This window comes from Bos indicus, chromosome 10, assembly GCF_029378745.1.
Source record: "Bos indicus isolate NIAB-ARS_2022 breed Sahiwal x Tharparkar chromosome 10, NIAB-ARS_B.indTharparkar_mat_pri_1.0, whole genome shotgun sequence".
Taxonomy (NCBI): Eukaryota; Metazoa; Chordata; class Mammalia; order Artiodactyla; family Bovidae; genus Bos; species Bos indicus.
Window position 1 is genome coordinate 25,973,226 of NC_091769.1, and position 25,754 is coordinate 25,998,979.

At 47.1% G+C, this 25,754-nt stretch overlaps 3 protein-coding genes across 3 annotated transcripts; 1 reads left to right on the forward strand and 2 right to left on the reverse strand.

Annotated features, from left to right (window-relative positions):
- Positions 1 to 573: 573 nt before the first annotated feature.
- Positions 574 to 21,895, reverse strand: LOC109564855 (ribonuclease 7-like). Its single transcript, XM_019968414.2, has 3 exons — positions 21,800 to 21,895; positions 6,760 to 9,742; positions 574 to 6,246 (listed from the first exon to the last, which is right to left on the reverse strand). The coding sequence occupies exon 3, from the start codon at positions 6,204 to 6,206 to the stop codon at positions 5,736 to 5,738; it is 471 nt and encodes a 156-aa protein (XP_019823973.1). The 5' UTR covers positions 6,207 to 6,246; positions 6,760 to 9,742; positions 21,800 to 21,895; the 3' UTR covers positions 574 to 5,735.
- TPPP2 (tubulin polymerization promoting protein family member 2) lies at positions 17,792 to 25,745 on the reverse strand. The gene is made up of 5 exons (XM_019968417.2): positions 24,123 to 25,745; positions 21,800 to 22,035; positions 21,400 to 21,553; positions 19,275 to 20,367; positions 17,792 to 18,050 (listed from the first exon to the last, which is right to left on the reverse strand). The coding sequence occupies exons 1-4, from the start codon at positions 24,156 to 24,158 to the stop codon at positions 20,179 to 20,181; spliced, it is 615 nt and encodes a 204-aa protein (XP_019823976.1). The 5' UTR covers positions 24,159 to 25,745; the 3' UTR covers positions 17,792 to 18,050; positions 19,275 to 20,178.
- Positions 17,797 to 19,196, forward strand: RNASE13 (ribonuclease A family member 13 (inactive)). The gene has a single exon (XM_019968418.2). It carries the CDS (start codon positions 17,797 to 17,799, stop codon positions 18,256 to 18,258), a length of 462 nt encoding a protein of 153 aa, XP_019823977.2. The 3' UTR covers positions 18,259 to 19,196.
- Positions 25,746 to 25,754: the final 9 nt, after the last annotated feature.

The following is a 25,754-nucleotide window of genomic DNA, read 5'->3' on the forward strand; positions in this document are numbered from 1 at the left end:
TCAAACTCATGTCCACTGAGTCAGTGATGCCATCCAACCATCTCATCCTATGTCGGCCCCTTCTCCTCCCACCTTCAATCTTTCCCAGCATCAGGGTCTTTTCACATGAGTCAGTTCTCATCAGGTGGCCAAAGTATTGGAGTTTCAGCTTCAGAATCAGTCCATCCAATGAACATTCAGGACTGATTTCCTTTAAGATTGACTGGTTTGATCTCCTTGCAGTTCAAGGGACTCTCAAGAGTCCTCTCCAACACCACAGTTCAAAAACATCAATCCTTCGGTGCTCAGCTTTCTTTGCAGTCCAACTCTCACATCCATACATGACTACTGGAAAACCATAGCTTTGACTAGATGGACCTTTGTTGGCAAAGCAATGTCTCTGCTTTTTAATATGCTGTCTAGGTTGGTCATAGCTTTTCTTCCAAGGAGTATCTTTTAATTTCATAGATGCAGTGACCATCTGCAGTGATTTTGGAGCTCCCCAAAATAAAGTCTGTCACTATTCCCATTGTTTCCCCATCTATTTGCCATGAAGTGATGGGATAGGATGCCATGATCTTAGTTTTGGGGATGTTGAGTTTTAAGCCTACTTTTTCCACTCTCCTCTTTCACTTTCATCAAGGGGCTCTTTAGTTCTTCATTTTATGCAATAAGGGTGGTGTCATCTGCATATCTGAGGTTATTGATATTTCTCCTGGCAATCTTGATTGCAGTTTGTGCTTCATCCAGCCTGGTATTTCACATGATGTACTCTGCATATGAGTTAAATAAGCAGGGTGACAATATACAGCCTTGATGTACTCCTTTCCCAATTTGGAATCAGTTGTTGTTCCATGTCCAGTTCTAACTATTGCTTCTTGACCTGCATACAGATTTGTCAGGAGGCAGGTCAGGTGGTCTGGTATTCCCATCTTTTCAAGAATTTTCAACAGTTTGTTGTGATCCACCCAGTCAAAGGCATTGGTGTAATCAATAAAGCGGAAGTAAATGTTTTTCTGGAACTCTTTTGCTTTTTTGATGATCCAACAGATGTTGGCAGTTTGATCCCTGGTTCCTCTGGCTCTTCTAAATCCAGCTTGAACATCTGGAAGATCACAGTTCACGAACTGTTGAAGCCTGCTTGGATAATTTTAAGCATTACTTTGCTAGCGTTTGAGATGAATGCAATTGTGCGGTAGTTTGAACATTCTTTGGCATTGCCTTTCTTTAGCATTGAAATGAAAACTGACCTTTTCCAGTCCTGTGCCCACTGCTGAGTTTTCCAAATTTGCTGGCATACTGAGTGCAGCACTTTAATAGCATTATCTTTTAGGATTTGAAATAGCTCAACTGGAATTCCATCACTTCCACTTGCTTTGTTTGTAACGATGTTTCCTAAGGCCCACTTGACTTCGCATTCCAGAATGTCTGACTCTAGGTGAGTAATCACACCATTGTGGTTATCTGGGTAGTGAAGATCTTTTTTGTACAGTTCTGTGTATTCTTACCACCTCTTCTTAATATCTTCTGCTTCTGTTAGGTGTATACCATTTCTGTCCTTTATTGTCCCCGTCTTTGCAAGAAATGTTCCTTTTGTATCTCTAATTTTCTTGAAGCGATCTCTAGTCTTTCCTATTCTATTTTTCTCTATTTCTTTGCATTGATCTTTGAGGAAGGCTTTCTTATCTCTCCTTGCTATTCTTTGGAACTCTGCATTCAAATGGGTATATCTTTCCTTTTCTCCTTTCCCTTTTGCTTATCTTCTATTCTCAGCTATTTGAAGGCTTCCTCAGACAACTATTTTGCCTTTTTGCATTTCTTTTTCTTGGGGATGGTCTTGATCACTGCTTCCTGTACAGTGTCATGAACCTCCATCCATAGTTCTTCAGGCACTCTCTCAGATCTAATCCCTTGAATCTATTTGTCACTTCCACTGTATAATTGTAAGGGATTTGATTTAGGTCATACATGAATGGTCTAGTGGTTTTCCCTACTTTCTTCAATTTAAGTCTGAATTTGGCAATAAGGAGTTCATGATCTGAGCCACAGTCAGCTCCCTGTCTTGTTTTTGCTGACTGTATAGAGCTTCTAGCCATCTTTGGCTGCAAAGAATAGAATCAATCTGATTTTGGTATTGACTACCTGGTGATGTCCATGTGTAGAGTCCTCTCTTGTGTTGTTGGAAGAGGGTATTTACTATGACCAAGTGCATTATCTTGGCAAAACTCTGTCAGCCTTTGCCCTGCTTCATTTTGTACTCCAAGACCAAACTTGCCTGTTACTCCAAGTAACTCTTGACTTCCTACTTTTGCATTCCAGTCCCCTTTAATGAAAAGGGTGTTAGTTCTAGAAGGTCTTGTAGGTCTTCATAGAACCGTTTAACTTCAGCTTCTTCAGTGTTACTGGTTGGGGCATAGACTTGGATTACTGTGATATTGAATGGTTTGCCTTGGAAATGAACAGAGATCATTCTGTCATTTTTGAGATTGCACCCAAGTACTGCATTTTGGACTCTTTTGTTGACTATGAGGGCTACTCCATTTCTTCTAAGGGATTCTTGCCCACAGTAGTAGATATAATGGTCATCTGAGTTAAATTTGCCCATTCCTGTCCATTTTAGTTCACTGATTCCTAAAATGTTGATGTTCACTCTTGCCATCCTGTTTGACCACTTCCATTTGCCTTGATTCATGGACCTAACATTCCAGGTTCCTATGCAGGATTGCTCTTTACAGCATTAGACTTTACTTCCATCACCAGTCACATCCACATCTGGGCGTTGTTTTTGCTTTGGCTCTGTCTCTTCATTCTTTCTGGAGTTATTTCTCCACTCTTCTCCAGTAGCATGTTGGGCACCTACTGACCTGGGGATGATGGCAACCTCCTTCAAAAGGTCCTGTGCATGCACTGCCACACTCAGTGCCCCTGACCCTGCAGCAGCCATGGCCGACCCACACTGCTGCCGGAGACTCCTGGACATTCACAGGCAAATCTGAGTCAGTCTCTTGTGGGTTTACTTCTCCTTTCTCCTGGGTCCTGGTGCACACAGAATTTTGTTTGTGCCCTCCAAGAGTCTGTTTCTCCAGTCCTGTGTAAGTTCTGGTGGCTCTATGGGGTCAGTGATGACCTCCTCCAAGACAGCTTATGCCATACCCAGATGTGGGTAAATAGTACAACTACTATTTAATTTAACAAATAGTACAAAGTGGGACAATAGAAATGGATTAGATCATGATTCTGTGATTTTATTATAATAATTGTGAATTGATATATTAGCATTTCTCATGTTAAATAAACTAATCTTTAAAAACTATACTTTTTTGGAAGATTTTAAAATTGAGGTATAATTTCCATGCAGTAAAGTACACACATCATAAGTGTGCAACTCAGTAAATTTTCACAAAGCAAGCATATCCAGAGCAGGAATCAAACATTTCCAGCTTACTTCCCACACCTTCCCAGTTAGTACTCCCTAAGGCTAGCACTATTCTGACCACTATCATCATAGATTGCTTTAAAATTATGTTTAATTTTTAGCTACTATTGAGATTATGAGTCCTTCAAGAAAAAAATTATATTTGGAAATTCTTTTTATTTTGAGAGACTACATTAATTTTAGCCACTTAAGAAGTTTGTGAGGAGGATGTCTTCCAAAACCATAATATCCATAAGAAAAGTCATCAATAAAGAGTATAAAAAGAGTTGTTAAAAAAGAAAAAAGTGAAAAGAAAAAGATCAGCTACCCGTCAGTCTTGATTATCCATATGCCTCAGTTGAAAATCATCTATTTAGAGTGATGAATGTGTAGCACAGTGACCATAGATATGTAGACTTTACATTCAGTCATTTGGCTATAAAGTAGACTTATTGCCCCTCTACTTTTAAGGCTCATCAATGTATTGGCCCCACACTTGGCTTGAAGTGTTCAATGTTTTGCTCCCCATTCTTTTTGTCATCCCTTCCCTCACCATCTCAAACCACCCAGTCTATCTACCAAAGGTGAATATAATAGGGTTACTGCTACTACTCCCTGCTAGTAGCTATTATTATTGACTGCCTAACAGTACCTGGGGTTGACTGATGCTTCAAAAGTGTCATTTCTAAGTCTTTCTGAAATCCTATTGGGTAGGCGGTATTACTCCAATATATATGGAAATGTAGTTGCAAAGGGGTGTGGGTTTTCTTGAGGACATGTAGTCACAAAGAACTGAGCCAAGATTTATACCCAATTGTATCTGGCTCCAAAGCTTACCTGACTCTGGGAAGGCATAAAGGAACACTGGAGTGTTGGGGAGAGACAGGTAGGTGGTAGACTCCGCAGCTGGGAAGGGAAGGTCTAACAAGGTAGTCTTTAGGTGCTCAGCTAGGGTAGGCATGGGCATAGTGAAGTTTGGGACTGAGATTAAGGGAGAGAGAAGGGGTTGGTGATGGTCAGGGCTGCAGGCAATGCTGGGTGGGGGCTATGAGTGGGAGGCTATGAGGACTGAGCCGACGGAAACCCATAGTTTCTCCAGTTCTGCTCACCAGGAAGGGAGAACTGGTGTCTGCAGCCCTTGGGGGACAGGGAGGCGGCATTTCCACATCTCAACCCCTCTGGCCTGGGCGGACAGCCAGAGCAGAGAGCCAGGGAAGCACCAAGGCAGGAGAGATCATTATCAGGAGGAAGGAAGCTCTGGCAGCTCCCACTAGCTTGTTTGTGACAAGCAGGCACTGGGCCACGGAAGTCCCTTGAGGTCAAGGGAAATGTGATCCTGGAACAGCGGGATGAAGCTGGGACACTCCTCTGACACTGTGCCTTCAGGGCTAAGCGATCAAGCCAGCCAGAGCCAGGCCCAGGGCCCAGGACGGAAGAGTAGTGGGCTGGAGAAGGGGGAGGGCAGAGAGGCGGGGTGGGGGTGGGGTGGAGAGAAGAGAGAGGATTACAATCCTTGGAACACCTCATCAACAGTCCCTTGGCTAGAGAGGTAATGACCTTTATTGCAGCCAACATGGTGTAACTGGCTCTTCAGAGCTCTCCGACATTGCCTCACAGGTGAACTCTCACCCAGTGGCCCTCTGGTCCCTGCAGAGGTCTCCATTTCTGGCCCAGTGATTAAATAGAAAGTGCACTGCATACAGAGTCAGGAGACCCAGTTTCAAGTCCAAATGCTGCTACTAACCGCCCTGACAAGCTCTTTAATTAATAAAGCCATCTGAAACCTCAATTTCCTCATCCCTAAAGAAGGAAGTAATCCCTGTCAAGTCTGTCTCACAAGGGATGCACGTGGACACGCCGTGAAGAGCCTGAAATGCCATGTCATTGTGATGAGCCTCCTCCTCTTCCCTTCTGGCCGCCTCCCTGCACACAGGCCACCTCACTACCACATCAGGGTTGGGGAAGAGGCCCAGTTTAGGAACAGGAGTAACTCTTTCCTAAATCCCATACACTCTCTTTCCAGTCCTTTCTTCCTCGTGCCATGCTGCCATAAGAAGATGGGGCACGGGAGAGATGTATGAGGCACAGACCAAGGGACCCAAACCCCTAAACTTTTTGCAGATAAACTTCTGAAAAAACAGCAATAAAAAGTAGAGAGATCACCACCTCTTCTAGAGCTTAGCCTGCTAAGGTATCACCTCAACCCTCCAGGCCCCTATCTTTTCAGAGGAGCTTGAGCCAGGAAGGGTCCCAAGAGATGTCAGAAGAGAAACTTCTGGGTGGAGGAGTGGTCCAGAGGCCTGGAGAGGGAATTAACTCAAGCACAAGGAAGGCTGGAAAACTAAAGGACTTTTTCCAAGTGGACTGGAACCAGCTTGAATTTCCCAGAGTCCCCTTTCTTGGGAGGCTTACAGGCCACGATGTAAGAAGTGATCTGTTTCTTCTCCTTGTACTTGCAGTCTGGGTATCTCCTTGAGGTGAGCTTACACTCGGTCAGGGATACAGGCTTCTGGCTTTGGTGGCAGTTATTCTCATGATTCTTGCAGGTTATGTTGGGAGTCTGACAAGTGGTGGCCACACTGGAGAAGGACTCATGCAGGAAGGTGTTGAGGTCTTTGCAGTGTTTGGAGAACTTGTTGATTTTGCGCATCGCAGCGTTGCAGCCTTGAGGACTGGGCTGCACGTGCTGAGTTTCAAACCACTGAGCTGGGGTCATGTTCCCGGGCCTGGCACTGACTGCGTCCTCGGCCACCCACAGCCCCAACAGCAGGAGCAGCAGCAGAGGGCAGAATCCTGCTCTGGCTGGAGCCATCTCTCTTAGGGAGCACAGTTAGAAGGGAGGAGTGGGGTCTCTGGGGATGGAGAGCAGGAGGTGGAAATTAGCCCTCCTGAACCTGCTCCTTCCAGCTGATCACCGTCTCCCTCCCCATCTGTCTCCTCTTCCCTCTGCCCATGTCTTTCACCTCCTCTCCTCTCGGTGTCCCCACAGCTGCTATGACCCCTTCCCATGATCCTAGGGCTCTGTCCCCCTCATCTTGTGTCCCTATCTTCTTTTATTCATTCTGTCCCACACGTCTCCCACTCCTTGCTTTGTCTCCTCTCCCTCACATCCATCCTTCTGTGTCCCTGTTTATATCCTTTTCTCTGTTTTGTACCCTCCATGACTCCATCCCCATCTCCTCCAAAGCCCCAGTTTGTGCCCCCAGCCCCTAGCATCTCTCTCCTCTCTCCCCTTTGTGTCCTCATCCCTCCACATTGAGTCCTTCCTTTGTCCACCTTGTCACTCACCTGAGGGTACTCTTATCTGGCCAGAACCCATCCCTTCCCTGTCTTCTCTCCTCACCCACGTTCTACTGTGGCCTCACCTCGTCAATGAGTCTTCCTGTTGCAACGCTGGCTCAGTGAACACAGCTTCCGTCCGCTGGTCTTCAGATGTCTGAGGGCCTCCTTTCCCACCACGAACTCCTTAAGAGCTGGCCTGGCCTGTGGTGCCTTTATTTGGGTGTGGGCTGGGGAGCAGCCCTGGATCAGGAAATGAATCAGGTTCATGCCTTTCCACTTACATATTCCAAGTGTAGTAAATGGGGCTAGTACACCTGCCTAAACATATTTAGCAATGAGGAAGTCTGAATCGGCATACTCAAAGAGTAGATCTGGCCTCTAGCCACAAGGTTGTCATGACTCTGATAAAACACTTGACCCAGGCGTCTACCCCAAATGAGAGCTGTCATTTATCCTCTCCTATATACACCTCTGATTCTCATTCTGGGAAAAGCCCATGGCTGTGGTGGTAAGGGTTGCTTTTTTTCTATATAGATGGAATAGCCTAGGTGGTTACTTTGCGTGACTTCCTGTCATCAGGACTTTTTGCTAATCTTTTGGAGACAGGGAAGTGGACCAATCATCACAGCCCCTATTCCCAGCACCATTCCAACTCAACCATTCTACAGTGATTCATCCTTCTGGGTCCCTCCTGTTCCAGGGTCAAGCAAGGTCACCTGGCTTTACCTGGAGATGATGCCCAACACCTCTCATCCTTCACTCTTTCCCTTACTGCTCTGTTAAAATTTTCAGCACTTAGTGTCCAAATTTGAGAATGCTGCTGGTGGGGATGCTGCTCCACAGCTAACTAGACCTTCCTCCACTGGTGTTCCCTGTTCCTCGTGGCAGTTACAGCTGTGCGAAGAGCTGGAGTCAATGCTGCTCCTGTGGCTCCAATGAGCTTGGTACATGAGACTCAGAAGAACCGAGATACCAAGGCAGAGAAGCATCACTGCAGGTGGATGGGAAGGCCTAGAAAACGGACACGAACAGTGTTCTTCTCAGGATTTACTTGTAAGCAGTAAGTGATCTCAGAATAGTGGATTCAGGTTCGTTCACGTAGTCAGTATTTATTGAGCATCTACTATGGGCCAAGGAGCTTGGGATATACCAGTGAATAAAAGAGTCAAAGTCCCTACCTTTGGAATGCTTACGTTTCACTGGGGAAGAGAATCTTTACATTACATTGGAGGAAAGACAGTTAAAAAATACATATTTTGCTCAAAGTGATCATTGCTAAGGAAGAAAGAACAAATGGAGATTGGTAGGCAGTGATTTTTAAACAGTGTCATTGAAGTAGGTGACTGGAAAAACACTTGAAGGTGAGAAAGTGAACTTATGCTTGTTTGGGGAAGAAGGCTCCAAGCTGAGGGATTCAGTTCAATTCAGTCACTCAGTCGTGTCCAACTCTTTGCGATCCCATGGACTACAGCAGGCCAGGCTTCCCTGTCCATTGCTGAAACCCATGACCATTGAGTTGGTGATGCCATCCAACCATCTTATCCTCTGTCGTCCCCTTCTCCCGCCTTCAATTTTTCCCAGCATCAGGATCTTTTCCCATGAGTCAGTTCTTTGCATCAGGTGGCCAAAGTATTGGAGTTTCAGCTTCAGCATCAGTCCTTCCAATGAATATTCAGGACTGATTTCCTTTAGGATTAAGTGGTTGGATTTCCTTGCAGTCCAAGTGACTCTCAAGAGTCTTCTCCAACACCACAGTTCAAAAACATCAATCCTTCTGTGCTCAGCTTTCTTTATAGCCCAACTCTCACATCCATACATGACTACTGGAAAAACCATAGCTTTGACTAGATGGACCTTTGTTGGCAAAATGATGTCTCTGCTTTTTAATATGCTGTCTAGGTTGGTCATAGCTTTTCTCCCAAGGAGCAAGCGTCTTTTAATTTCATGGCTGCAGTCACCAGCTGCAGCAATTTTGGAGCCCAAGAAAATAAAGTCTGTCACTGTTTCCACTGTTTCTCCATCTATTTGCCATGAAGTGATAAGACTGGATGCCATGATCTTAGTTTTTTGAATGTTGAGTTTTAAGCCAACTTTTTCACTCTCCTCTTTCACTTTCACCAAGAGGCTCTTTAGTTCCTCTTCACTTTCTGCCATAAGGATGGTGTTATCTGCATATCTGAGGTTATTGATATTTCTCCCAGCAATCTTGATTCCAGCTTGTGCTTCCTTCAGCCCAGCGTTTCTCATGATGTACTCTGCATATAAGTTAAATAAGCAGGGTGACAATATACAGCCTTGACGTCCTCCTTTTCCTGTTTGGAACCAGTCTGTTATTCCATGTCCAGTTCTAACTGTTGCTTCTTGACGTGAATACAGATTTCTCAGGAGGCAGGTCAGGTGGTCTGGTATTCCCATCTCTGTAGAATTTTCCACAGCTTGTTGTGATCCACACAGTCAAAGGCTTTGGTGTAATCAATAAAGCAGAAGTAAATGTTTTTCTGGAACTCTCTTACTTTTTCAATGATCCAGCGGATGTTGGCAATTTGATCTCTGGTTTTCTCTGCCTTTTCTAAAACCAGCTTTAACAACTGGAAGTTCACGGTTCACGTACTGTTGAAGCCTGGCTTGGAGAACTCTGAGCATTACTTTGCTAGCATGTAAGATGAGTACAATGGTGTGGTAGTTTGAACATTCTTTGGCATTGCCTTTCTTTGGCATTGGAATGAAAACTGACCTTTTCCAGTCCTGTGGCCACTGCTGAGTTTTCCAAATTTGCTGGCATATTGAGCGCAGCCCTTTAACAGCATTATCTTTTAGGATTTGAAATAGCTCAACTGGAATTCCACCACCTCCACTAGCCTTGTTCATAGTGATATTGTCCCCTCTCCAGTATGAAAAAGCAGAGGGGACAGCACTGCAGAGGCCCTATAGCAGATGGATGGGTGAGGGGTTGGAGGAACAGTAAAGAGTCCAGTGTGGCTGGAGCGGGTGAGTGATAGGGTCAGAGCGGTCCAGAGGCCAGATCATGGAAGCCTCAGAGACCATTAGAAGGACTGTGGTGGAGGGCTGAAAAAAGAAAAAAAAGAAAGGACTGTGGTGGCTCAGTGGTAAAGAGTTGCCTGCCAATGCAGGAAACACAGGAAGCACAGATTTGATTCCTGGGCTGGGACGATCCCCTAGAATAGGAAATGGCAACCTGCTCCAGTATTCTTGCTTGGAAGTTTCCATGAACAGAAGAACCTGGCAGATTACAGTCCATGGGGTTGCAAAGAGTCGAACATGGCTGAGCAACTGAGCATGCACACACAAGTTTTGCTAAGCAGAGGAATAAAGAGAGTTTCCAGGTGGCATAGTGGCTAGGAGTCCAGACTTTCATTGCCATGGCCTGAGTTCAATCCCTGGTCAGGAAGCAGATCCTGCAAGCTGCGTAGTTAAAAAAAAAAAAAGAACAAAAACCCAGAGGAGTAGAAGATCTATCTGTTTAAAGATTCCCTGGCTGTTGTGTGTATGTGGCTGCAGAGAAGCCACACGAACCATCCAGGTCGTACAAACCTGAGCCATACTGTCTGTGTTCTGGTCCAGAAGTTAGGATTTTGAGTCAGGGAGGTGGGGTGTTTGTTTTGAGGTTGGGGACGTCATTTTAGTAGCTCGAGAACACAGCTGTGGGTCAGGATGGAGAATCTTTGGAAGAAAGAATGGTGTTGGAGTGAGAAGCACCACTAGATGGCAGCAGAGAACCAGGAGTAGGTTAACAGGCCTCTGACTCCCCTGGCTCCCCCTTGGTGAGGCCTTGGCGGTGGTAACAGCATTCACTGCTTTGTTCAGGTGCCTGATTCTTTGTAGTTTGGACTTCTGGGTAGAGAATTATGCCTCTGCTGCTGTAGGAATCCAAGGGTTAGAGCAGAATGTGGACAGAATGCAGATCAGCCCAGGCCAGTCCTGCCCTGGACCGGAGGCTGGGGTTAGAGAGGGGGTGGAAAGGCCAAGAGCTCATTTGGATTCCTCGCCTGCCGGACACCTCCTCACTTCTTATTATTCTAGAGTGAGATGATTCCAAACCACAGCTTGCCCTCTGCTCTTGTGTTTTCCTGTTAACATAATTATCTAGTTTGCTCTTCGACTTCATCGTGTGGGGTTCTAAAAAAAGTCTACCTTAGTGCTCTGTGAAAGTAAACACAGCCACGCTGTCTCAGGTCAAAGGGAAGAGGGAGTCAATGTTTAGATTTGCACTGTGAAAACTGTTTACACAGTTCAGGCTGAAACCCTTACTTTGCCTCCGTTATTTGGATAAGCCAGGTGATTTCATTTATTTATTCACTGAAACCATACAGTTTCCAAGATCTGCTTCACTTTGCACTCGGTAGGATAACTTTGCCATGTTTCCTTCACTGCATTCACAGGGCGAGAAAGGATGGAGGAAGGGGAATAAGGTTAGGGAGAACAAAAGGAGTCAGGCATCAGGCCAAGGACTGGTCGGGAAGGCTGGCAGAAGGGAGAAGAGAAAAATTAAAGAGGGGAGAGAAGAAGACAGAATGGTGGGAGAGAAGATGAGAGGGAAGCAAGCCTCTGTGCAGGGCTGTAAGGTAGCCACCTCCTCCTTCAGTGTCACAGTCTCTGCTCTGGGCCTAACCTTTCCCTGGGCCACTGCTGTGCGTGTGTGTGGTGCATGGTGCATGTGTGTGTGTGTTTAAAGTTGTTGGGGTGGGTGTTGTAAAAATCCCAACAGTGCCAGGTGGACCTCTGCCTGTCTTCCCCTCAGGACGACAGCTGCTACTTCCTCTAGCCCTCGCTGGGAGGGGTTGAAGGGGGCTGGGAGAGAGGAGGCCGAACTTGGATTGGTGCCCACCCTTCAGAGCCCAGGCTCTCTCTCTTCTGGAGTTCTACACAGCCTCTGGAGACCCATGGAAAGTCCATGAGCCTTTCCCTCCAAGCAGGAGCAGATCCAAGCTCTGTTATTCTGTGTTGCTCCTAGGATATATAAAGGTAATGGACTCATTTTTGCAGACGAGGAAAAAGTGAAACAAATAGCAAGTTGGGGTCAGATGTGGGATTCACTTTGGGTCTTTGAATTCTCATGACCTCTTTTGGAACAGCTGGGATCTGTAGGAGGCAGCAGTGACGGAAGTTTGGAATCCTTGGCTCCTAGGCCAGTGCCTTTAGACCAGCCAGGATGTAGGGGTGGGGAACCTGGTATGGGCTTGAGAGGCCTCACCAGGTCACTCTGTCCCGTAAGCCATTGCCTGTTCCCCATTTGTCTATGGAGTAAGTTAGAAATTCCTTAGCTTGATACTCAAGGTCTGCCACAATCTGGCAAACCTACCTTTCTAACTTTGTCTCTGACTTTTCTCCCACTGAGTGCCTCAGTCTCAGCCAGGATGGTTTTTTTTCTTTCCTCAAACATGCCTTTCATAATTTTCCCCACCCCCTCTTTTTTTTTTTTTCAAGCTTTGAGGCTGCAACTATCTCGCTTTTCTTCCTCCTTCAGTATATTTTATTGAAGTACAGTTGACTTACAGTGTTTCAGGTACACAGGAAGGTGATTCAGTTATACATATACACATACATTATTTTCAGATTATTTTCCATTATAGGTTATTACAAGATACTGACTATAGTTCCCTGTGCTATACAGTAAAACTTTGTTGCTTGATGCATATCTATTTCTTTTAATTAGAAATTTAGTATTCTATTCATACTAAGTCAAACAAGTGGAATCAAAATGTCACAAATTTTTTGGGCAAAAATTCATACATTTTCTAAAATATATGTTATACATGCTATTTATATTTTTAAAATTTTTATTTTGTATTGGAATATAACCAATTAACAACATTGTGATACTTTCAGGAGAACAGCAAAGGGACTCAGACATACATATACTTATATCCATTCTCTCCCAAACTCCCCTTGCATCCAGGTGTCTACATAACATTGAGCAGGGTTCCATGTGCTATACAGTAGGCTCATAACTCTCTTTATCTCCACCTAATTGTTCCTTGAGATCCATCCAAAGGTTTCAATTTCCCTCCAAAAAGCTTTCTTTGGCCTTCCTAATTCAGAGGGATCTCTCTCATCTTTAAATTCCTACATTTACTGTCTTCAAAATGTATAATTTTCTGCCTTGAATCATTGGTTATTTCTTCATATATGTTTGTTTTCCTCCAGTTTTGACTGTCAATTCCCAGAAGACACGGACCATCTGTTAGACTATTCCCACAGGATACAGCACAGTTAGTGACCCTAAAGGATTCAAATTCAATGTTAGAAGGCATTTGTCCTGGCCTTGGGTGATCCCATTTCCAGGTGGTATCACCTGAATGATCCCAGTCCCAGTTGAGGAACTGACAGTGCAGCTGCTGAACTCTAACCCTGGGGAGAAGGTCAAATTATGACAAGGAGGTTGAAGTGGCTGAAACAATCCTTTGAGTTCAAGGACAACCCAGGACAGTTTGCTATTGGAACCATTTGATTTGGAAAGGGCAAAGGTAAAGCCACCAAGATTGTAGTGAGCTCACTTAGGGCTCCCCCTTGATCATAGGGAATCATCTTTGCACTTGTCAGTCTAGCCAGTGGTTCTAGAATCCTACCATTGGGAAGGGGAGGAGGGAGAGAATGTGTACATGGCTGTGTGCAGAGAGTCAGTTTCAGGGGAAAAATAACAAAAGGGTGCTCCAGTGATGAATGGTCAGTAGTCCTTTGGCTGGCAGAAGGACCAGCACCATCACAAGCGAAGTCAAACAAACAAAAAATCTCTAAGTCTTAGATATTTACCAATCCTTTTCAATATGTAAGGTATAAGTAAGTTTGCTCTTGTTAGGGAATCTGATTCTGTCATTAGACCAGAAGTTTTCAACCTCAGCACAAGCTACACTTTGGTCTGGGTTCGTCTTTGTTGTGGGAGCTGTCCTTGTGCAATGGAAGACGTTGAGCAGCATCTCTGGCCTCTACCCATTAGATGCCAGTAGCACCTCCCAGTTGTGACAACCAAAAAAGTCTCCAGACATGATTAACTGCTCCCCCTTGAGAACCACTGAATTAGACAGGTGGCCTCAAGCAAGCTGCTGTCCCTCTCTAAAAGTTAGTTTCTTCATCTCTAGGATGATTGTTGTATAAGTAAAGTCCAGTATAACCGGGTAACAATTTAACAAATCTCAGGCCTCAGGTGCAGATGAAACCATCACAAGGATGTCAGAATGGATGAAGCAATACTATGGATCAGGATGGGATTTTAAAGACCAAACCACAAGGACTGAAGATTGAAACTCAAAGGCCAATCATACACTCAGCACTTTTTTCCAGTTCCATGATCATGACTTTGTAACATATGTTTATCCGTGTGTTGTTCCTACTGAATTGTAAATTTAATCTGGACTGGAACTGTCTCACTTACTTTTCTATTTCCCCCAATATTTGTTGTAGTGCTTTTCAGGTAGTATTTAACAATTTTAAAATATTTTCAAGCAATTAGCATGGGGCATGATTAATAGAAAGCTTGGTGAAGATGAATTTAAGTCAGGCATTACAGAGGGCTCTAGATTGGCAGTGGGGATGTGGGGAGGTCACTTGGCTCATTTGGGGAATATAAGACTTGCCAATGTTGAGTGAGTTGGGAAAAGTAAGTTGGTATAGGACCATAACTAGATATCCAATTATATATTGTTTAGTGACTAAAAGACGCTTACTCCTTGGAAGGAAAGTTATGACCAACTAGATAGCGTATTGAAAAGCAGAGACATTACTTTGCCAACAAAGGTCCGTCTAGTCAAGGCTATGGTTTTTCCAGTAGTCATGTATGGATGTGAGAGTTGGACTGTGAAGATAGCTGAGTGCCGAAGAATTGATGCTTTTAAACTGTGGTGTTGGAGAAGACTCTTGAGAGTCCCTTGGACTGCAAGGAGATCCAACCAGTCCATTCTGAAGATCAGTCCTGGGTGTTCTTTGGAAGGACTGATGCTAAAGCTGAAACTCCAGTACTTTGGCCACCTCATGCGAAGAGTTGACTCATTGGAAAAGACTCTGATGCTGGGAGGGATTGGGGGCAGGAGGAGAAGGGGACGACAGAGGATGAGATGGCTGGATGGCATCACTGACTCGATGGACGTGAGTCTGAGTGAACTCCAGGAGTTAGTGATGGACAGGGAGGCCTGGCGTGCTGTGATTCATGGGGTCACAAAGAGTCGGACATAACTGAGCAACTGAACTGAATGACTAAAAGGCATTTCCATACTAACCGTCTCATTTTATTCTCACAGCCTCATGAGGAAAGGAAGGCATCAATCCTGTTCTCCAGAAGAGGAAACAGAAGCTCAGTAGGTTAACCTGAGATCATATCCTAAACTTTTTATGATGTGTTGTTCCATTTCTGTAATTGTGCAAGTGGAGGTCAGTGATGAAGGGGGAGTAGCAAATGAAGGAAGTGGAAGACAAAGAGGCACAAAAAGCCCCTTTCTCTTCCAAGGGAAGTTGCAGCCTTGAGCAAATAAGGAAGAGATGGCATGCTCTGAGACTGGGGCCACATAATGCTAGCTTCCTCAAAACAAAGACTTGAGTCAGCCAGGCTCTGGCACCACCCTGCATGGGCTCCCACAGGGTGTTGGCTGATAGACCAGCCTGAAGGATACAGATGAACCACCTGCCTGTGTGGGCTTTCCCCTCACCTGCCTAGCTGTGCACACTTCCCTAAGGAGATGCTCCAAACAGAGGCTTCTTAAACATGACCTCTGGGTTGATCTCCACATGAACTGGTTCAGAAGAACTGAGGGTGGGGGTGAGAGTGGGAGGAGAGAGCAGCATTCTGGGTAGAGGAGATAAGATGAACAAGATGTGGTGGAAGCAGGCAGGGATGAAGATGCAGTTGGAGACATGGTGGGGGCCACGTCACAGAGGTCTTCTGCCCTATGAGATGGAGAGTCCTCTTGTGGTTGGAGAGTGTGTCGTGTCCAAGAGAAGGAGATCCTGAGCAGGAGAAGGAATAGGAATGGAACAGACAGGTTCGAGGAAAATTTTAGTTAAGAGATTGTCAGGGCTGCGTGACTGATGGACTCGAGCTCATACCAGTGCCAGGCCCTGAGCTAAGAGCTCCTGATATACATCTTCATGAATCCTAATACTGCTTCGAGGTATGGAATATTATCCTCACTGACAGATGAAGAAACTGAAACTTATACTGGTTTAGTGAACTAAGATCCATGGTGCACAGCCTGGAAGCATCAGAGCCAGGATTCAATTCCTGGTCTGTTTGGCTCAAAAGCTTTGCTCTTAACCATCTTGTAGTACTGCCTCCAAATGGATGGGATTCGGGAGAGGGTAAGGTGGAGGATCATTCTCAGATTTCTTGCAGAGGTAACTGAGGAAACAGACAAGGCAGGAGAGAAAGCAAGCTGGAGGAGGATGGGTTTGGTTTTGGAGTCTGCCTTGTCGGAAAGAGCAAGTTTGGACTTTGCTGGTGGCGCAGTGAATAAGAATCCTCCTGCCAATGCAGGAGTGACCAGTTTGGTCCCTGGCGCAGGAAGATTCCACATGGCTTGGGGCAACTAAGTCTCGCAACTACTGAAGCCTGTATGCCCACGCTCTGCAACGAGAGAAGCCACTGCAAAGAGAAGCCTGTGCGTCATGACCAGAGAGTAACCCCTGCTCTTTGCAAGTAGGGAAAGCCTGTGCACAGCAATGAATACCCAGCACAGCCATAAATAAATAAATAAAAAGAAAATTTCTTAAAAGAAAAAACAAAGAGCAAGGTTAAGGGGGGCTGTGAATGAGGAACACCCGTGGATCTCCCCATTCCCCCTACCCCTTGTGAATCACACACCGGCCTTGGAACACTCAGGGTTCTGTTCTGACTCCCCTTTCCTGCTCTCCAGGGAGAGAATGGTAAGCTGTCCTAAGACACAACCTGGACAACAGGTGCTGGAGGCAAGGCCGAGAAGCCCGTGGAAGTCCAGGACTGTGAAGGGGCAGGGGTTGATGAAAACGATTTAGTAGCCTGGCCCTTTTTTTTTTTTTTTTTAAACAGCAAGAATCTGATCTACTGGGCACCGGCCCACACCGCCTCCAGCCCAGGCGACGCTGTCTACTTCCACCTGACAAGTTTGAGCCTTCGGGGTCAGCACTCATAAGTTTCCAGGAGTGCCCTGACGCTAAAGGGCCTGAGGTTACAAGGTCAGCGTGATCACCACTGGAGTGCAGTCGGTGACGGAGACGGTGAGGGGTCCACAGAATGGTCTTTGGTTCTTAGCCCAGCACTCAGGCGGCAGGGAGGCTCCCTTGTATATGTGGCCCCGGGGCCCCCAGGAGTGGGATGAGAGAGTGGGAGACCCGCTGTTCTCTGAGGGTCAGGAATAAGCAGCACCTTGTTTCTCAGAAACATGACAGTGTTTTCCTTATCACCTTTCCACGGGAGCAGGGCCTGTGAACCAGAGAAGACATCAAAGGAAGCCTAAGAACCGGGGGATTTCTGGCAAGGAGACTGGAACTTAGTGTTCTGATGACACCAGAGAGGAGGAGAGCAGAAGGTAAATGGCTCTTTCCTCCTCCTCATCCAGCCCCCTCAGCCCAAGGGGCTCCTCAATCCCAGGGGACATGCCCTCCTCCCACACCAGTCTTTATCCACCAATCTTTCTAGCCTCTTCTGTCACCTGTTGGCTGTCCTTAGCCTCAGGCAGGAAGACTCCGCCTCTGTCCTGCTGCCTTCCAGCTCCCATCCCTCCTAAGCTGCAGTCAGGGAAGTGCTGCTGAGCCTGTCACTTCTGGACCCTCTGCATTTTTACCAGAAGGACTAACCAGGCCAGGGTAACCAGGAAGAGCCTCTTACCCAAGGACCAGTTGGACCTCTTATTTTGTAAGTGTCACAGCTCCCAGATGGATGGGGTGAAGCTGAGATTCTAAGGTAGACCCAGGGACATGGGGAATGGTTAGAGGTGGCCGACCAGCGGGGTGACCTTGGGCAAATGTCTCCTCTCTCTGATGCATGAGGACTTGGGCTGCATGATCTCTGAGGGACAGTTGGGCCTTGAAGGCATAGGGGAGGGCACACTGGGGAGGCTGGGGGCACACTGGAGGCTCTGGGCAGGGACAGCCAGCCACCTCTCTCTCCAACCACCTTAATTCTGCCAGCAGGAAGAATGGCACCACTTGTGGCCCAGCTCCTCTTCCTCCAGGTTGTTCTAGGGACAGCTTTGCTTGAAAACATCAAGACTCAGCTTGCCATCAAGAACTTCCGTACCTTACACGTTGACTATCCCAAGGTTACCTACGCCCAAGGTTTCCAAGGTTACTGCAATGGTCTGATGTCCTATGTTCGGGGCAGGCAAGAAAGCTGGTATTGCCCAAGGATCCATTATGTCTTACATGCCCCTTGGACAGTCATCTGGAAGTTCTGCAAATACAGTGAGAGCTTCTGTGAGAATTACAATGAATACTGCACGCTCACCAAGGACTCCATCCCGCTCACAATTTGCTCCCTGTACCCCAGACAGCCGCCGACCAGCTGCCGTTACAACAGCACCCTGACCAACCAAAGGCTCTATCTGCTCTGCTCTGAAAAGTATGATGGTGAACCCATAGATATCATTGGCCTCTACTAGGAAGAGAAGCCTTCGGTCTAAAACCACCCCCGCAACTCCCCGTGCATGGCCACTGCCACACACTAGCCTGTCCCCACTCCTGAAGCTCAGATTCCTGGTACAAGGCTTCCTTTCTGGCTTCACAGGCAGGCAGAGTCCCCTCCCAAGAGACCAGGGAGGCAGGAAGTATGTCCAGACTTTTGGTCACCATGCAACATTGTACTGTCTTCTAGGCCTTTTCCGTCTTGTTTCCCTCCTCCCACCACCCCCGCCACCGTTCTCGCTCTCCCACAGACCGTTTTACCCACCCAAGAAGCTGACTGTGTCCAGCTGGCAGCGACTGTCCATCTACTGGGCCAGATCCTGAATCCTGGCCGGAGTCCCAGAGCCTCAGCTCACACCATGGCACTGGTTCCGAGTCTCAAATCCTCTCCCTGCCACCTTTCCCTTCTCGGTCTTCCCCATCTCCCTTACGATTCCCTCCACTTGCTCACCCGTATGGTGGCTATCTCTAGCTGTAGGACGCTCCCTAAGAGTCTTAGACTCATATCAGCTTCATTTCTCCAGGCCATCCCCCTCAGCTCTCAGTCTCTCCCCAACACCTCCAACCTCTTTAGTCATCCTGTATTCTTTCTCTGACCTCTTTTCCTTCCATCCTTCTCGCCTTGGACCACTGGAGTTTTAAGTTATCTTCTCTGACCTGTTCTCCCAGAGATTCCTGCATCCTTTTCCTTCCTGAAGCTCCTTCTGATATTCCCCCAAATCCAGGATCTGCCTCTGACAAGGCAGGGATGAAGTGGGCTCAGCTGTGGTCACAGAAGGTTTTAAAACCATATTTGAATTATGTAAGATACAACCATTGGATGAAATTGGGAGAAGGGTACATGGGATCTCTCTGTATTTTTTTTTACATCTGCCTGTGAGTCTAATCATTGCAAAATAAAAAGATAAAAAGCACATCTGAATTAGTTCTGATTTCATTACTTTTCCTGCAATGCATCAGAACTCCTACTCTCAGAGTCCTGGAAGTCACCCACCTCTGGCCATCTTCCTGGGCCACCCTTTGGCAGTAGGGTCAGTAGGATCTTCTGTTCCACATCTACCACGATGGAGGTGGGTGGGGTAAGACTCAGCTCTGGACTGGGTTGAAAATGAAGTCTCCTTACCCTTGTTGTGTTGTGTGCTCAGTCGTATTTGACTCTTGCGACCCCATGGACTGTAGCCCACCAGGCTCCTCTGTCTATGGAGTTTTCCAGGCAAGTATATTGGAGTGGATTGTCATTTCCTACTCCAGGGGATCTTCCTGACCCAAGGATAGAACCCATGTCTCCTGCACATCTCCAGCAATGCAGGCACATTCTCGAGCCACCAGCGAAACCCTTAGCTCTAGAATAAGCTCATAACAGGAGTTAGGCTAAGTAGATCCTTGATCCTTGGCCACCAGATCTCTGGTGTCTATTTCTTCCCCAACAGAACATGGACTGCAGCAGATGAGGAAGGTGGAGGGACAGGGAACGGTCTCATTGCTAGTATTTGGGCCGTGCTATGTCAAATCGGGAACTGCTACTCCCCTTTGGGATGCTGGGGGTGATGGATACTGGTAATGTGTGAGCACAACTAGCAAATACTTTTGCCTCCACAGCTAGTTTATCGCTTATCTCCAAGTATATTCCTCAGCCATGTTCTTAGAAGGAGCTGTTGAGGGGGATGCTACCCAGTGATAAGGAGGCCAAGTAGAACGAAGGACGTGCTTCTGGGAAGGCCTACCCTTGGGTTTCTCGGCTCTTCTCTCTGTTTCTGCACCAAGGGTCCCTCATCCTTCCCCGGGTGGAAGACGGAGCTCATGAACTGCTGCACACACAGATGTTTATTGTCCCCTCCAAGCTCCCTGGTGTTCAAGATGCAGGGTCAAGGGCCAACAGGCGAAGATGAGGCTACTCCCTAGTTGCTGCCCTTCTTATCATACGTGCCAGCACCCTTGTAGCCACTCACGTAGCCTGAGTTGTCAGTCACGTCTTCCCGACCCGCGATGCCTTTCCCCTTGCCACTCTCGTCAAAGCGCTCCTTGTGGGTACCGGTGTACTTGCTGGTGTCCGTCAGCCGGCTCACCCCGCCCACTGTTGTCGCTTTCTATGGGCCAGAGGGTGAGGAGCCTGAGCCTTCTCCCTTCCTTCCCCTCCACTGTCACAGCCCTTCTCTAGAAATGGCCTTCGAGTAGTTTTATTAGTTGTCTGAGCCCATGTTCAACCCCTGGCATGGTGCTGCCTGCTTAGGGCTCAGGTGCAGACGAGAGGAGGAACTATGATAAAAGCCATCCACTCGTGAGAAAGGAATCCGGGGCATGGGAATGAGTAGGGAGGTGTGTGTGGATTTTTCTGCTTCCAGAGAAGCTATTTTGACTAGGCTGCAGCCAGAGGACTTCAACCGCAGACCTAAAACATAAGTTCTGTCCTGCTGTGCTGTGCTTAGTCGCTCAGTCTTGTCCAGCTCTTTGTGACCCCATGGACTGTAGCCCTCCAGGCTCCTCTATCCATGGGGATTCTCCAGGCAAGAATACTGGAGTGGGTTGCCATGCCCTCCTCTATGGGATCTTTCCAACCCAGGGATCAAACCCAGGTCTCCAGCATTGCAAGCAAATTCTTTACCATCTGAGCCATCAGGGAAGCCCCTCTGTCCTGCTGGGAAGGCCCTATTTGAAACCCACAGTAGAAAGAGCTTTTAGTAGAGAGGGGATAAATAGGGAACAGAAAGGTGGGTCGAGGCAAGAGGTCAGATATTAGACCTTACATAAGAGTGCAAAGAGGAGTAGGGAGCAGGTAGCATGTGCTCTGTGCTCAGTGTTTCCCCAAAGCCACCTGGCCCTGGTGGCTTGGCCCAGATCCTGGATACTTGGGAATGACTCTAAGTTTTACTATTAAAATAGGTGTGAAAAGAAAAATAAGTAAATAAATAAAATCGCTGTGGACCTTGGGTAAGTCACTTCTCACGGTTTCCTCACTTCTGAAATGACTCGATGATCTCTAAAAGTGCCCAAAGGCCTTCTGCCCCGTCTCCCTTCTGCTATTGAAAAGGGTTGGGGACATTGGTGCAGAGGAGGGGAGATGAGAGCAGCAGGGACTCAGGGAAGCAGAGTCAGGGTTAGGAATGAAGTCTGTCACTCACAGTAACACCAGTGGTAGCTGGGTCCTTGCCCTCCATGAGCTTATAAATGTTCTCCAGGGCTTCATCCGGGCTTTTACCCTTGAATCGCTTCTGGCCCAGTTCCTTCATTGCTTCCTGGAACTGTTGGAATGTGATGGTTCGGGCATTCTTGGCCCTGGTCAGTAAGACAGAAATCCAGGAACTGGGGAACATGAAGTCATTGCTTTCCAAGGTCCAGCCCTCCTCTTACTCAGACGGGGCCTCTATACACTGAATGTCTTGAGGTCAGGGCCTAGCAGAGCCAGGCACCCAGTAGGTGCTCAGGAGACCTGTTACAAATGTTCTACTGCGGAAACCCTGCCACATCCCATGACCTTGCTTGTTTTACTCACCACCCCCACACCCGTCTGTGGTCCCTTACTTGACTTTGCTGAAAACGATGTCCACGTCAGTGGAGGTGACCGTCTTGCCATCCATGATGCCACAGTCTTTGCACAGCTTGGAGAAGTTCTTGTTGTTCATTTCAGTGCCACTGCTTGACGATTCTCCAAAGACAGCAAACCGCTGGAACGTTCTTTCTGCTTCTGATGCCATGGTCAACGGGAGGTAGGGGAGGACAGTAAGGGGGGAGGCTTGGGGGTGAGGGAGGGGGGAGGACTGAGGAGTAAGAATGATGAAGGTTACAGTAAAATCAGAATCAGCAACAGGAACAAACACACCCGTCCAACCTACTGTTCCCAGTACGAGGGATACTAGTGTGGATCCTACATACTGAATAATCACCACTGCCAACCACTTCCCCACCACTTCTGTGTACCTGAGAGTGCCTGGATGGTGTCTGACCCTAACCAGCCTCTGTAGGTAAGTGTGTGCAGATCCGTGGGAGCCGGCTGGCTGAGGAGACTGGGGGGCAGTGGGGAGGGAGACAGGGGAGGAGAGGGAAGTTTCTGTGACCTCAGCAGTGTTTATGTGACATCATTTTCAGCCCCTGTTACAGCTCTAATCTTGGGGGAGGGGGTCTTGTGTCCCTACCTTGCATGCTGCATTGAGCATGTTACCAAACTCCTGATCTCTGCAAGTGACCAAGCTTCCCTCATTGGTTCAGCCCTGCTTGAACCAGTCCTCTGGTCCTAGTTAAACTGTCTTATACTCTGTCCCTCAACAAAAGTTGAGGAGAGCTCAGGGAAGGAGTTAAGGGAAACAGGTTGACATCAGTCTAGCACTGTCCCTTTTTCATCTCCTGGCCGGGTTAATGACCCACATGGAGAATCCCACTGGCTTTGGCAGACCAGGCTCAATAGGAACTTGAAATGGCTTCCAGTTTGGGCCCCACACGGAAAGAGTGTGGGCCTTGTAGGGTCACACACCTGGCTGGGTTAGGGTGAGGGTGAGCCTCAGACTCTCAAAATCTTCCAGATAATTTTAATTTTCTATGCAGGTCAGGGATATTTTTTTCTTCCCATGCCACATGGCTTCTGGAATCTTAGTTCACTGACCAGGGACTGAACCTAGGCTCTCGGCAGTGAAGGCTCTGAGTAACTACTGGACCACTAGGGAATGCCCTCCCCTCTCTTTTTAAAGTAATGCTGTAATTTTACTCAGTTTTTACTACATGTGTTGTTTCTTCTTTCAGAAGGAGTTTCTCTTTGGCCTTTTCTCTTGCTGGAAACCATCTAGAGGAATGAACTTCATGGCTCCTAAAATAGAGCCACTAGGTCGGTGACTTCCCTCCCCATCCCATCTAATCAGTCACCAATTTCTGTAATTCCCTTGTCTTATAAATCCACTCCTTCCTTTCCATTCCTGTTACTCCCACTCTTTATTCAAGTCCCTGTCATCTCATATCTAGTTGATTATTCTGGCTTCTAAATGACCTCTTTCCTAAGTCAAATGCCTTACCCTCAACCACTCCATAATCCATCTCTTCTTAACCCTCCGCTCCCAATCAGATTATTTTCACAAAACAATTACTTATCCATTGTTCCTGATCAAGAACACTCTGGATCTTCAAAATGTTTTGAAGAGTCAACCCTTTTCACCTGTCATTCAAGGACCTTCACACTTGGCTCCAATCCACCTTACCAGATGTCACATTTCATCAGTATTACTCTGCATTTGTGGCCATAATGACCTAATCACTCTATGCTGCAGAGGCTACCTGAAGCCTGGTAGAGACAGAATAACTTTGGAGAGGATTGAATCCAGGGATTTAAGTCCTAGATAAATCATTTACAAGTGAGTGGCCTTGAGCAAGAGACTAAACACCTCTGAGCTTTAATTTCTTCATCTGTACAGTGAGGACAATAATATTTATCTTATAGTATTGGGGGGGATACTATGTAGGAATTATCTTCCACGTAGTAGCTACTGTGCAGTTCATCAAATTAACTTGTGTATTTCTGTCCCTAAACTTTCCTTTATGGTCTCTCTGCCTTAATAGAATGCCCCTCCTTCTCACGCAAGTACTGTACTGTACTTCTCATAGGATGCTTTACCCTAAGAACAAAACCCTTTCCTTCTCTGAATTATACTAAGATAATGGTTCTTAGCCTGTGGGCTGAAGCCTCTTTGGGCAAGGGTTTCTGAGTTATTGAGGGCCTGTGGAACCTATATATATATATATATATATATATATATACACACACACACACAGAAGACTGGTCATTGAGTAAATAATAAACTTTGCACATGTAAGTGCATACATGCATAGATGTTACAATTACCAGAAGACTGAACAAACTTACCTGAAAGTATTTGCTGAATTCACAGTTGGTCTCCATCAGGGGATTTTAAAATCATCATTTGGGAATGGAAGTCTCTGATCTCCCACTTGAAAAGGATGGGAAACTCTTCCTATAGCACTTATTGTGTAAACAATTAACCTTATATTATTACGTCATTCTGAACGTTTTCTATCTTTGTATCTTCTCTCAACTACTGGATCCTAAGCTCTAGAGAGGTATGACTAGACTCACACTTCTTTGAATTCCATCTATACAGTGGCTTGCGCAGAGCAGGTCCTTATTGTTGCCAACTGGAAGGTATAGTTTGAAGCTGCTTCTTGGTCCAAGAGAAGGAAGTTAGGGAAATTGTTCTTGTTGGGCCACTGACACTGGACCAGGCTGAGATCTGCCCTGATAAGGAGGGACCCCATCTTAGAGCAGAAGCAGCCTCTTACTGCCTGTGGCAGGCTGAGACCCCTAGCCTAGGAAGCAAACAGATCCCAGTGGAAATTTCCTGACTCCTGCCTGCCCTACGCCCCTGCGTAGGCCCCTTATCAGGTTCCCCCTGAGTCATCCTGACCCAGAGACGGATTTAGATGCTGGAACCTCCAGGTCCTTCCCTCCCCCACTCCAAGTAAGACCTACTTTAGATACATCAGAGGAGGCAGCAGGCAGAATTTCTCACTGTAGGCTCTCTTTTCTCCCCCAGTTCCAGCTGGGCTGGGAGAGCTCTCTTCTGTCCTATGCATTTTTATCTACAGTCCCAATTCCAGCAGGCTTTTCCTTGTCCAGGAGAGTGTTAAACTGGCATCCAGAGGGGAGAGGGGACTAGGCAAGGAGCCAGGGGTGCCCAGCTTCTGTGTCAGTTTCTGGGTACATGGTTATGAAGGGAGTGGGGAAGGGAATGGAGGAAAACTTGGGTGCCCCAAATTGGGGAGTCTAGAGGGAATCCTTTAGGTTTGGGGTTGTTAAAAGCTGGATTTGATTAGTCGGGATCTACTCTGGGTCACCTCCTCCCTCTTGGCCCCTCCTTTCCAATAGACCCTGCCAAGTGGGGATGAAAGGGGCATTGATGTTCCTTGGATGGGAGGGGGTGGTGAGGGTGGTTGTGGGGGGTGGTTCCCAGGCAGGAGGGGGAAAGCAATTTAGGGGTCTTGGGGGGGCAGTCTGAGCTGGTGTTGCAGTTGGCAGCTCCAGTTCCATTGGCCATTGTTCCCAACTGGCCTGGCGCCCAGCCCCCGAAATGGCAACTCAGGAACCAGGCTGAAGGAGGATGGGGTGGGGACCTCTGGGGGAAGGGAACCTGGAAAGGGCGCAGGTGGGGAGAAATCCAGTCTGTGTCCTTTTGTGTAAGACAACTTTGAATCCCTTTAGCCTCATAACTATCTCATTCTGGGTGACTTTTCCCCGAGGGGCACAGGGAGGGTGCATATAGGTGGGGAGAGAGCAGGGTGAGTGAGGGATCCAGGCCGTCACACCCACCCAGGCCCTAATAGACGCCGCAGTCCCTGAGAAACCAGTGCCTTGGCTGGCCCTAGCCGGCCTCCTTCTCTGGGCCAGAATAGAAGGGGTTAGCACTGAAGCCACAGGGTCTCTTGGGTCCCAGCCCGGGACACTGCGTCCTCCCTAAACCCCCACCCCACTTCCACAGAG

Coding starts and splice junctions, on each gene's coding strand:
- TPPP2 (XM_019968417.2), bottom strand. CDS start 24,158: ATGGAGACCAACTGTGAATTCAGCAAATACTTTCAG. Junction 22,036..24,122: donor AATTCAGCAAATACTTTCAG/GTAAGTTTGTTC, acceptor CTTACTCCTCAG/TCCTCCCCCCTCCCTCACCC. Junction 20,368..21,399: donor CAGCTACCACTGGTGTTACT/GTGAGTGACAGA, acceptor TCTGGCCCATAG/AAAGCGACAACAGTGGGCGG.
- RNASE13 (XM_019968418.2), top strand. CDS start 17,797: ATGGCACCACTTGTGGCCCAGCTCCTCTTCCTCCAGGTTGTTCTAGGG.
- LOC109564855 (XM_019968414.2), bottom strand. CDS start 6,206: ATGGCTCCAGCCAGAGCAGGATTCTGCCCTCTGCTGCTGCTCCTGCTG.